The following is a 13,446-nucleotide window of genomic DNA, read 5'->3' on the forward strand; positions in this document are numbered from 1 at the left end:
CTTCACACGGTAAAAACACACCCCAAAAATGCTGCAGAGTTCGTAAAGTCTCTTTATAGCTTAAACTCTCCATCAGATATGTAGAGGAGCTAATACAGGAAGGGAGCTAAGCGCATATGTGCTGCACATCATTCGCTAAAAGCTGAAAAGCCTACAGGCCATCAGGGTAGACCGCCTCTGCTCAGCACCCCCGCAGAGACAACATCCCACTCAGACAACTTAATCTAAACTAACTCGTCCTCCGGTTCCTCCTCTCAGGCTGATGAGACCGGCGGCCATTATGACAACCACAAAGACACACAGACACACACAGATCCCCCTTAACCCCGCCCTGCTTTGTGGCCCACACGCCAGCGCATAACAGCCTAATCTCACAGCTACACCGGAGGCCAGCGAGAAATGTGTTACTCTGACCGCCGGTGTGTGTATGTGTGTGTGTCAAGGGAGAATGACTGTGGACAGCTGGCTGGGCCTCTATCTGATACACTAAGAACATTATCACTGGGCGGCGGGCAGTGCGAGAGATACATACGTCCCAGTCACAGCATGGAGAGACCTGAGCGCAGCGGAATAGTGGAGAGTCAGATATACTATACCTGAGAACAGAGAGGAGAGGCCGGGGACAACACACACAAACACAGCAACAAGGAGGATCAAATAAAGTGGAGCATGCACAGGAGTGTACATTCGTGCAGAGGCCTCGCACACATGGCGCAAGGTCGACATAAACATATGCATGCATATATGCACAGGAAAAAATGCATGCACTCGTATGCACATGCAACTGTAAGAAAAAAACAAAAAAAAAACCATCAGTTTGTCTTGTTTAAAAACCACGGTCTGTTTATTGTATAGAACATTTGGCAGTCATTGGTGTTGACAGAAATGAAATCGCTCCCGGTTCCCCCCAACACTGCACCTCAGCGGAGCTTGGCACCAAATATCAACCTTCAAAACATCTCACCCTGCAAAAGAGTTACCCCTTTCCACTACTCTGATTTTGTGTTTTTATAATTACTAAAAAACAAAAGATAAAAACCACCTTCCAGACCGGGGGTAAACTCTCCCCCAAGCACCTCACACACGGCTTAAAAGCATCTCTGTTACCAATCAATACTGTTTCGACCATATACTCTGTTTTCTGCACTACAACACTGTTGTAACAAAACACACTTCTCCTGATCAGGGCTTTTCCTGGAAACATCAATGCTGACACAGCCTTGGATTTCTCTCTGTGTGTATAGGGGGGGGTGCCAAAGAGATATACAGTATACTGTAAAAACTCCATGGTCATAAATTCATCTAATAGATCATCCTCACATGGCACAGGCTGCTGTAGAAAACTGGAAGACATAAGAAATACATCCTCACTGTATCAGATACAGTAGTAAAAACACAGAAAACTGTAGGGCGACTAACTACATGTGTGGCTCACGCAGGGAGAAACAGTATGAGGAGTCAGAGTTAGCGTAAAGGTCAGAGTTCACACAGTAGGTGTGTGACCCCACAAGTAGCACCACATTCCCCGAGCAGCCCACCACCCTGACAGGGACACAGATCTGCAGCAACACAGCTGAAACTGAGTAAAATTTGCTGTGGGTGTCGTTTATGAAATTTAAGGTTGAAAAAAGGGAGTTTTCCAGATTAAACGTCCACAAAGGAAAGAAAAAAAAAATCAAGATCTGGTTTTATAGCTGCCCTGTAGGTTTTCTTCCTCATCATAAGGCAAACTATGTAACAAAAACTAATCAAAGCAGGTCAAACCTGCTGTAGAGACTTTACCGTATAATCAAAACTGTAGCAAAATAAACCTAAAATAAAAGCTGTCTGAGATCTGATATTTAACTGTAAGTAGGAATAAAGTTGCGAGACGATGGAATGCATTTGTCTCTGTTGTGCTGCCCTCTGCCTGTCACTACACTAAAAACAAAAAATGGTCACACTTTATAACAGACATCATATACAAATAAAGAGTGAGCTTAAAAATCCTTATAAAAACAATTTCATACAAAATAAAGCCACAAAAATAGATCTGTGTACAAAATACATTTTAAAAAGAGAGAGTGGAACCTCAAAGTAGCTGTGCAGTAAGAAAACAAAATACGATTCTGTCTTTGACTAAAAAGGATTATCAACTAAACCCTCTAACTGGCATAGACACAGATGCACGAGTAAGTTGTACGCTAATACGCCCATTTCAGAGTACATGTAGATTAACTTAAGCTCGCTCCTTTTTTCCTTTTCCAAGATTTGTCTGAGTGTACGCACGTGTGTTTTCGTGCGTGTCTGAGGAGGCAGTATTTACACAGAAAATCTGAATGAATAAATCCTCTGTTTGTTTGGACGTGAAATTGTACCAGAGGAATGTGTGAATGTGTGGCAGTAATTGGAGTGGAATGAACCGTTATGTGAACTTACTTAGAGGCTTCATTGCAAGGAATGGTCTGCGCGCGCGTGTGTGTGTGTGTGTGTGTGTGTGTGTGTGTGTGTGTGTGTGTGTGTGTGTGTGTGTGTGTGTGTGTGTGTGTGTGTGTATGTTGATCTGTCTATGTGCATTTTTGTATGTCAATACTGGGGCTGGTACTTGGGGAAAAGGTAGAGGTCTTTGCACAACGAGCTGGTGAACTCCGACATCTCTTTGCAGCGATGGTGAGCGGTGCCAGGAGCGTAACCCTCCCGCTCTTTAATACGCCCGTTGACCTGGAGACGGAAAAAAGATTTCAGAGATGTTTCAGAAGTTTAACAAACAAAGAAGCATATGTCACAATGTGAATGCAAATATGTGGATACAGGACACTAATGACTTACCTGCACCATGATGTCTGCGAGGTGTGTGTCTCTGGCGTGGAGGCGCAGTGATGTGTTAAGTTCCTGGATGAACCAGGATCCTCTCTTGGTGTTTCGCATGGCTGCTGTGCCTTGAGGAGCAAGAGATCAAACAATAAAGGCTTAATACATTGAGATAAAATGCAGGGAGACAGAGCTAAGGTAGTGTCTGACTCAGAACTATTTCAGTTAAATCGGATTTGGCTGTTCAATTTGAATAATCGGTGACTCTTTCCTTTATTTTCATATAGAGTTTGAGGGTTTTTACAGGATATTGGCAGGAAATGCAGGGTGACAGTGACGTTCACGTAACATAGTCAACCAACTAAGACAGATGTACAAGCTAATGTGTGCTTAACTATGCTAATGACGGATCAGAAATGTGTACTTGCCGGCACTAGATATCAAACAAAAGTCAGATTGTATCATGTAAAGTTACTGTGAACTGTGAATTCACCACTTTTAAACAGAAGGCAAAAGATAACGTTATCGAGGAGCCTATCCGGGCAAAGCCTCTCTCTCCCTGTTCTCAGACTCACCCTTAGTCTGGATCCACAGCTGCGTGTACTGGAAAGCAGCGTGAGAGTGAGGAGCAGTCACTCTGCAGCTAAATCTGGGGACCAGAACGTCCTCAAGAGTACACTGACTGACAGAAAAAAAACAGAAAACTGCTGCTCGTCTTGAAGACTGACTGAGGGGGCTCCAACTGATGATTCAAATCTTCGACTTTCAGGGGGCAGCTCTAGGTATTTACATGACTGGAAATAGAAACTATGAGTCACTGAACACTGATAACATCTAAAACCGTGATAGTTGTTGTTGTGGAAAAGTAATCTTGCCTCACTCAGAATGAAATGGGTAACAGCAAAGCTTAAAGGAAACATTTTCAACTACTACCCCATTTTTTAACCCCCTGCACTTTAGTTGTCAAAAATGTACTCCACCGATTTAGCACTGCACCTCTTACCCATTGTCATACCCTCAATGGACAGTTTTCTAAAAGTATCAAAATCTATGCAGCAGAGCCAGAGCCCTCCATGCAAGTGTTCAGCTGGAAATTTGGTTGTGTTACGCTTGTGGCAGAGCCTCAAGCCTATGGCAGAGATTAGGACCAGGCGACAGAGGTCTGGTAACCTCACTTCTTTCTAATTTTAGCCTCCCAATTTTTTTTCATTTTAATACTTGTATTTTTGGGCCCAAAGCTGAATTTGAGGCAACTTGTTCAGGCAGCTCCCCCTGCAGCCACAAAAGGCTTTATGTGTTTTTCACAAAAGTATTCCAGGACCTGTAAACAGACTCTGATGTGTAAAATCAGGGGAGTTCCTCTTTAAGGCCACCAATATGCTCATATATTGGTTTTGTTGCAGTTAGTTTCAGTGCAGGCTGCATTACTGCTAGAAAGCAAGTGCATATTAAGCTGCAATAGGGTACAGATACAAGACAAAATCTGATATAAAAGGCAGATAGTTCAGACACTGAACTATCTCTCTTGCCTCTTTGTTTTTCCACACATTTTTGTTTTTTATACCAGTTCAGATAATTAAAACAGTTGCACAGTTCATGCATAAATCCACCCAAGAAAAGCAAAAGGGACAGACTTACAAATTCTCTGACCTTTGAGAGATGCAAAGCCACAGATCATGTCAGACCGCTGGGGCAGTTTGATCCTGGGCCTCCCCATGTCCCCTCTCTGTCTGGAGTTGGCATCCCCCTGTCCTTCCCTCCCAGCATCCCGCTGTTCACAGCTTGGTGAGCAGGTCCTCGCTGGCCCATCTATCTGCTCCACTCCACAGTCCATCTCCTCTGCAAGACAAGAACGTTTCAATTTAACTTCAAAGGCTTTGTTTTTTTGACCCGAAAGAACTTAAGTTTGGTTTTGTTTTTTCTGTTGTTGCATATTTACATAGGTTTTGTTGGTGTTTTGGCTCTAACTTTTGCCAGTCTTAAGTTTTATCTGCCTACAGTGCCTCTCAAACCTTATTTTGTTCCAGTCTGGACCTCAAAACTGCTTGGACTTGAGTGGCCTCGTCTGCAGGCCCAAAAACACACAGTGTTACTTAGTATATGGTAAGTGCACTTTTAAAGTGCTTTTCTAGTCATTTCACCACTTAGAGCGCTTTCACAGAAAAAGTCACATTCACCCATTGACACACACATTCATACACTAAGGCTACATACAAGGTGCCACTTGCAAAAATAAATTTCTAAATTCAAGACAAAGCTGTATGCTGATCAATGTCAAGCTCATGGACCCACACTGTTTTTTGCAACTCTGTGACAAACCAAAAACAACTGAAAACCAAATGCTAAATCATCGCAGATAAAGGATCATTGTTTAAACTGGATTCTGTGAATCCTATGTCTTTTTTTTGGCTTTTCTTAACAATTAGCTGTGCATTTGTATTTTTTTTCCAAATTACTTCTATAACTTTTAAATTCTGGACCATAAGTTTTCATCTAGGTAATTTTCATAGTTTTCACCAATGGAACCCTGAACACCATTATTATTATTATTATTATTATTATTTTTATTTATTTATTTTTTTCACTGAAGCTGTTTGGCAGTGGTCAGCCACATCTAATTGCCTTTCAGCGGCACACCTGTGGTTGGCTCTGTGGTGGAGTGAGGATGTGTGTGACAGTAATTAGGACTGCTCCAGAGGGGTCTGAGGATTTATCAGCATCATCATACGACATACAGTCAGACCACAACCTCCATCACAGAGAAACACTAATTAGCTGGGAAACTCACAGAATAAACACATCGTAAATGGACTATTATTGGACTTATATATGAACTTTTATATTACATCTTATTATAGTCTACAACAGAAATGTAAAATCTGGCGTATTATTAGACAATCCACAGCATCTGGAGCCGTGTGGCTGATGGACAGCTTTGTAGCTGTCACCCAGCTTGCTTGTCCCAGTAGCCAGGAAGTTGACAGCAGACACCATCTGGACATGTGGAGGGACAGACTATCACATCATTAGTACTTCTCATACTTAACAGGTCTTATTGTGTTGCTGCGATCACCCAAATTTAACATAGATAGACTCCCTACTTTTCAGAAGTGCGAGTTATGCGTCTTTTGGGAAAGTGTTTTTTTAGTGTTCATACTGTGTAAAACAGAAATGTGTGACACAATACAGTGGACACAAGACTCCCTCAGTCCCTAGCAGGAGGATTTTAACTTCCTTTCACGCTGTCTGATCAAAATAAATGAGAGAAACATATCCTTACGTATGTTTTTTTCACCGCTGTGTTTACTGTTACACTCCTAATATACATAGATTTTTCTGAAAACACTGCATGTCATTGAAATGAATAATGATAGGTGTGCAAACAGAAACAATGGAGAGCCTTACCTCCTCTGCAGGCCTGGATGAAAAACATCTTTGGCTTGTTCTGTAGCAGGGGACAGTGCGCATTGTCAAAGGACTCAAACACCCAGTCCAGCTGAAATTGACAAAAGTGACAGAGTTACATGTCTGAAAACGGGCTGCATCTTTACCCCTAAATCACATCATATACATGAACTTAGAAAAACACCAAACAAACACCTGCAGGAGCTGTCCGTCAGTACCATATATAGCTCCTTCCACTCCGTGGGAGAGCAGACACACCACACAGCTGTCCACTGTCCGGTGGTCTGGCCGGCGACAAAAGTTCTCAATGCACGTCCTCATGCCCTAAAAAAACAATCAGGAAAATTGTAGTTGACACAGATTGTTGCTTTCTAAATACTGAACAGGTTGGTGAACCAATCATGGGGTTACATAGATCATTTTGGGTTTGAGTGGTAAACCTATTTAAAGTGAAGGTCTCCCCACTCCCAGAGCCAACACCCATGCTTTGTCCTTTCAAAGTGTCTTTGAGTGAGACACTCTGAGCCAACATGCAAACTCGTGCCAAGTTTGTTAGAATAAGCCAAATGACGACAATGTAAAGTCTGTTTGCATTGTGATAACGCTGCCACTCTGAACAGCACTGCCAATGGGAAATAAGTTACACAAACCTGCCAAATAAATCTTAAATGAAAGCACCTTTCCTACAAACACCGACTAAGTGGCTTTCTGGAAATGATTCAAGGTCAAAAGGTAGTTCCTCACCCTTTTACAGCTTCCTTTCTGCAGATTTGTCAACTGAGAAATATGGATGGTTTGTTTCAAATAACATCCTGAAAATACACATTTAACCTGTGTCTGTGTGTTACCTGAGCAGTGAGGTCTCTGTGGACTGTCACCAAGTAGTCCAGCTCTGTGAAGACCTTCCTGAGGACCTCGTCATCCACCTCCCCTCCTTTCCTTGGGTCAAGGTCAGGCGCAGCACAAGGATCAAAGGTCACGTTACTGATCACCAAAGCAAAACCACGAGGGGATGAATTCATTCTGTAAGACTGGTGCGCGGGAGGAGAGAGAGACAAACAAAACACGCATGGTAAATAAATGGAAGGGGCAGGAAGAGATCAATAAGCCTAAAATAATTATCAAAAACAAACTGTTTTTCTGTAAGGACCCTAACACACCAAGCCGTCAGTCGGACACAGTCAATGTGAGGCCATTTGTAAGCGTCTCCCTAGTTTTTGTGGTGAGTCCCGCACCGTCTCCACTAGTTGGTCTTTAAAGGCTGTTTTTTTAGACTCAGCATGTTAAATCAGTGTCAGAGCCGGCGGAGCTTGACGGTGGGAAATATCACTGTGATTGGCAGTTCAGCTCAGTTCACAAGAAGAGAAACAGAAGTGTGAAAAAAAAGTAAACAAACGACTTATGTCAAGTGGGTGCGAGATCGAAATAAACTTGTAATATAAGGTAAGATTATGACTTCAGCCCTTTAGCAGAAATGGTTGGTTAATGTCTGTATAATTACCATTTTCTCTTAAAATCTAGTTCTCTTGTAAGTGTGCTAACTGACACACAAGCGTCTTGAATTCATCCTGTCGGTCTTTTGGGTTCCCTTTTTTAATGTTGTATTCTGGAGTTATTTTCTTTTCACGCAGGTGCATAACGTATATGCTACTTGGCCGTCGCCTCTAGTCTTTCAATGTGTTCATGTGCAAATTTTTGCCCAAAACACAGGCGATGTGAGTCCACACAACAGATTCGCCTTCATCATCACTCTTTTTTTGATGTTGGTTTGGTGTGTCTGGGACTTAAAAGCTTTAACAGCTGGTTTGTGTTGTTCGCTGGCAAACAGTAAATATGCCTTGTTCTTTCAATATTGGATTGTGCTGTTAATGTGCCAACTAACTAGCGTCTTGGCGGTCTTCTGGTTTTCCGTCATGCATGACGACAGTCATCTGCTGGTGTATTTTTTCTCATGCAGGCGTAGAACATACATGGTTGTTGGCTGTCGGTTTGCGTTGCCACTAGTTCTCTGATGTTGGCTTGGTGTGTCATGGCCTTTGCAATCGTTCGTTTTGTGCTCTATATAGACTCATATCCTGATACTGAAGACACGTATCAGGTAAAACACAATGAAGTTACTGAAAACCTGTTGAGCTGACCCGGTGAAGAGAAGTATTTTACCTGCTGGCAGTGAGAGAGGTAAAAGTCAGGAGTGCACGGGAGCACAGGAGTGTTGATGGGACTGTCTGCATCCAGACTGAACTCCATGGACTCTGCTGCACACACAGAAACAGACACACACTCACAATGTTGAACTCTGCTTGTTATGAGTTAAACTGCTGATGCCAAGTTTTCACATCATTGACCCGCCGGCAGCTATGTGACAACAAACTTTGTGCTACAATGCTGTGAATGAGTCACTCTTGGGGCGTGCCGCCCGTAGGTGCAGACAGTAGTCAAATGCTGGAGGCAACCACCCTCCTACACGTCTCTCAGTGATAAGATTATATAATAATTTGATCACAGTGACTGAACTCTCTCAAGCTGCTGGCTATAAAATGTTTTTGTGTTTGAGTATATTCAGTGACCTGTCTTTTTAAACTTGACAACAGATTCTCCAGACACCACCCCTTGTTCCCACGGAAACAGAAAAATATTGACAACAACAATGGACACAGAGAAACCTATTCTAACCTGAGTGCAGGCCACACTGCCACACCACTCACCATGTGTCCTCGCTCTCTTAGCAGCAATTCCCTCTTGGGTGGGAAGTGGAAGAGGAGAGTCCACAAACCTCTGAAATTCAAAATGGGACACAAATAATTAATGACAAAACATCAGCTACTTAACACAAAGACATATAATAAAGGATCTTGCTCTTTGCTGTGGCAGCAGCTGTTGTTTGCTGAGGGAAAAAGACAACAGCACTCCTAACTTAAACTATAAGTCTGTCTGTCTTCTGGTTGTCCAACATAAAATGGATGTGGGTTGTGATTCTCACATCTGTCTGCTTATCTCTTCCTCTTTTCTTCACCCTCTGGTCTTCCTCCCTGACAGTGGATGGTGACTTTGAGTGGAGGCAACTATCTGAGGCTCGCACTGGACTTGATGAGGTGCTGCTCACCTCACCCTCTTCTTCTCTGTCTACTGTCTGCAGAGGACAATTAAACTGGAAAATACTGTCATCGGTAACTTTTTTTAACTGTGAGCATGTATACTTGAGCTTACAATTATGAAAAAGACATATGCAATGATAGAAATTCTGCAGACATTAGCTTTGTTATGTGTAAGTCTTGTGAAAATGTCAACAGTGACAATAAGCAACTGTTTGAGGGACTGTAAGCACCCTTCTCACCTCTCTCTTCTTTTCAGTCGCCTGCAAGACTAGTTGCCCTGTAATTCCCTCTGGCTCTTCCTCGGGCTGAATACTCTGTGAGCAGAAAACAGACTAAGAACTGCACTAAGTCTGGTAATAATCTGCTGTTTAAAACTGTAGCTGTGTATTGTGTGTGTGTGATGATATTTTTTGAAGCGCACTCACCTGTTTAGGAGTCACTTTCCCATCTTTTTCTGGTGACTGTGTGAGCAGGTCACACAGGTGTTGCTGCTCAGTTTCTCGCAGAGCTGAGCAGAAGCTGCTGAATGCTCTGGGCCCACGCTTTGGTAAGAGTAGTAGTAAGCGCCAGCTTCGTTTCTGAGATGTTTGTTCAGCCTAAAATAGAGATCAGACCAGAAAACTCAGCATCGCTGGCAACGATTAAATCTAATAGTAAATTGATTTACTGTTTTCACACCTAAAGTATTGCCCACTGTTGACTCTCTACAGTGTGTGTCACCAGGATCTGACTAACAATAAAAATCAGGCATCTCATGTATTAACCAGTAAAGTCAGCCAGGGAGAAACCCATGTCTTTATATAAAGTTGTTTCAAAATTGAAGGTTCTGTTATCTTTCATTTTGGCTTTTTCGTAACTTTATACACACGAAACTAAACTTCAAACTCATCCCAAAATAATCTCTCACTTTACAAGTTCTCTGAAGGGCGTGAGCACAACCTGTTTGGCAAGTGACCCCCTTAAAATCTACTTAACACCCCTTATCAAAGGTTAAGTCTTTATTGTGGACAAAATTGGCAAGCAGTTTGGCCAAATAGTGATTTTGTTTAATTTAACTGTGTTTAAAGGCCTATAGAAGTGTAAGTATCCAGTATTTTACAAAAAATAATACACAGAAACATCTGAAAATGTTACCTCTAGTCAACTTTTAGCCCACAAGTTTATAGTGGGACCCAGAAGCTGTTCTGACCCTCCGGCTGGGAAACACAGGTTTCAGCCACGATCCTAAACTTCATAACCTTCAATCTATTGACAGCAATTTAAGTAGGTGTATCTAACATTCAACCTGTGGGTATCTATCAACGTAAGTGGCAGCTAAAGATCTGTTTATTACATGAGGGTCCTAAATGAAAAGACATCTATTTATCAGTGCCCACATACCATGATGCTCTCTGCCATGCTCTCCGTTAGGATGTCGTCTGCCTGTAACGACTGAATGAGCAGCGCATCCACCACCAGCTCTTTGCAGAGAATTGCAGAGCGTCTCCGAAGAGCCCGTCTGTCCTGCTCCAGCATGCCACACTCCAGCATTTTGATCTAACAGAGGTACAGGACAGGCAATAAGAAAAATGAACCACTACAACAATAAAACTGAAGTTATACCACAATATAACAAAGTGAAAGGTAAGTATCCAGCTAAGTTACCGTTTCAAGGTAAGCCATGGTATAAAAATCGAAAGTGATCATGCTGTGTACATTTGCTTATCTACAATATTGAAAAGAAAAGTACAACTGGACGGAGAACTCTCCGTTACCTGTTAGACCTTTTACACTTAGTAACATTAAAAAAACAAAAACAACAAACTTTCAGTTTTCAATCCTTTACGGGTCATTGTAGCTGATAATGATAAAAGTAATTGCATAAATTTAATCCCTGAAACCTTGACATTTTCAGAGACGGTAATCATACTGTGACAATCTCATACTGTTGCAACCCTAATAACATGCAATGTCAACTGAAGCTGCATATAATGATTATGTCTGTGGCTGATTTATCTGTAATTTATTTTCTTGATTAATCGTTTGGTCTACAAAATTTTTTTTTTTTTTTTAAATGAGACAAGCCTGTAACAATATCCAGTTGTACAATATCTCAAGTGACTTCATCTAATGACTTAATTTGTCCAAACAACATTTCAAAACCCCAAAATATTAGACGTACTACAATGAAAGACCAATGGAAAGTAGCAAATATTGACATTTGATAACCTGAAATGTCATATTTTGGCATCTTAGCTTAAAAACACGACTTAAATGATTGATTGCTTATCAGAATAGCTCGTTTTCGGTCGATCTAATAATCGATAATTCGCTGCAGCTCTAATGTCAACAACTCCAGCTCCTTACTACAAGACATGTCAGGTCTTTTTGATGCATTGATCCAGATAGCAACGAGACTGTACCGTTGCACACTTCATTGTTGCTGGGCTTTCTCTGTCTAACATGTCGCTTGATAGTTTTACATTATAACGTCAAAGTTACGTCTGTTAGCGTATTATCACAAAATACTTATCGATCTTACATAATAATATACTTAAAAAGCCACATAAAACAGCAGCAATGCTAACCGAAGAATGCAGGTGCATACGAAAGTACAGCTAATTTATAGGTTTGCGAAGACAATAACTAAATGCACAGCTGTAGGTTATTACATTAACAGATCTTCACGGTTCAAGAGACTGTGGAGAAGTTTTACTAACATTTAAACGTTGGTTGCTAAATATCGATGCTAACTAGCTAGCTAGCTCAGTTCGCTTTGCCTTCCTTTTTTTCCAGCACTAAGTGAGCGAAATGAATTTTTCTCCAACGTACTTCTTACCGTTCCTCTGTTCCTGCAACAGAATGTCAAACGATCCTTAAAAACTCAAGAAAAGTGTCGACGGGTTTCACACAATTTCACAGAAATGTAACAACATCCCGTCTTCAGCTCACTCCACAAACCAACTTCCGCGGGGTCTCACTGCAACACTAAGAGGGGCGGGTCGTTGGTTTGGATTCTGACCAATGAGAGTGAGATAAATTATGAGTGGCGTTTTAAGTCTCCAATCAGCTACTTTCTTACAGTCGGGTGCCACCTACCGTGAGACTACTGTAAATCAGGGGCTTCATGGGGATTTTGAATTTGAATCTGCTTTCTGTAAATAAGTAGCCAATTGATAAGGGGCTCTTTGAAGAGAGGCACAAATAGAAAGCCATTTATCTGGAGGAGGATGGACTGTTATTGGCTGAACAGAAAAAAATGCACAGGAATTATAGTAAAGTGATCTGCATGCATGAAGGCATGGTCATAGTTCAAAATCATTAAAACACATTTAATTGAGACGTGTACTTAACAGTGGAGGAATGTATCAGGATATTTAACTGAAAGACTTTATTTTTTAATATACTGACCACCTGTACATTGGTCCAGTATTTCTATTTTATGCTATTTTTTTCTTTAAACGTGCAATAAAATAAATTAGGCTATTTAGTCTGTCTATTTATTATATGTAACTTTTACTTTTTCACTGCTTACAATCATCTCTCAAGTGCAATATCAGTTTATACTAAACTGTGCAATATTTTAAATTATCAGTACATCATAATATACTTCTATCGTTCAATAATGTGAAATTAGCCATTCAGTTGGTCTTTTTATATTTTATTTCATTTACTGCAAACTTAGGCTATTAAATTCCTTTGTTTTTTGTTGTTTTTTTTACACTTTACTTGTTATATTGGTCTGTTTTTTAATCAATATACTGTTTTTACAGATGCTCTCTGTTTGTACTATCCCTTTGCTGCTGTAATGTTGCAAATTTCCACGCTGTGGAAAGAATAAAGGATTATCTTATATTATCTTTATATCTGTAATTCTGAGAAATAAAAGAAATATCTTTTATTTCTACAATTTCACAGATATAGCCTATTGTCTGTCATATTTCTATAGATTAAACTACCCAACAGAACATAAAGAGAATAAAATTAGCTGCAACTCAGTCATCACTTTTAATAATCCCAAAAAATATATCCCTGACATGCGCCATTGTACAATTCATTCTTTAAAAAAAAATCACTTCTGCGAAAAACAGAGTTTATTTTATATGTGTGACATCTAAAATATCTCCTGTAGAATATGGACATTGGAAATGAGCAAAAACAAGTAGCATCCAAACAT

General features: G+C 40.9%; 1 protein-coding gene across 8 annotated transcripts; it reads right to left on the reverse strand.

Moving 5' to 3' along the window:
* Positions 1-816: 816 nt before the first annotated feature.
* casp2 (caspase 2, apoptosis-related cysteine peptidase) lies at positions 817-12,256 on the reverse strand. 8 transcript variants are annotated; one of them, XM_042489357.2, is made up of 13 exons: positions 12,109-12,256; positions 10,671-10,826; positions 9,716-9,886; positions 9,530-9,604; positions 9,176-9,325; positions 8,901-8,970; positions 8,356-8,450; positions 7,044-7,226; positions 6,391-6,519; positions 6,196-6,286; positions 4,429-4,629; positions 2,809-2,918; positions 817-2,700 (listed from the first exon to the last, which is right to left on the reverse strand). In XM_042489357.2, the coding sequence occupies exons 2-13, from the start codon at positions 10,818-10,820 to the stop codon at positions 2,566-2,568; spliced, it is 1,560 nt and encodes a 519-aa protein (XP_042345291.2). In that variant the 5' UTR covers positions 10,821-10,826; positions 12,109-12,256; the 3' UTR covers positions 817-2,565. The 8 variants fall into 8 exon arrangements, with proteins under 8 accessions (XP_042345291.2, XP_042345289.2, XP_042345286.2 ...); XM_042489355.2 differs by having other exon boundaries at positions 4,441-4,629; positions 9,176-9,343; XM_042489352.2 differs by having other exon boundaries at positions 9,176-9,343.
* Positions 12,257-13,446: the final 1,190 nt, after the last annotated feature.

The sequence above is a fragment of the Plectropomus leopardus genome, chromosome 11, assembly GCF_026936395.1.
Source record: "Plectropomus leopardus strain MGB_pleo_1.0 chromosome 11, ASM2693639v1, whole genome shotgun sequence".
In the NCBI taxonomy this organism is placed as follows: Eukaryota; Metazoa; Chordata; class Actinopteri; order Perciformes; family Serranidae; genus Plectropomus; species Plectropomus leopardus.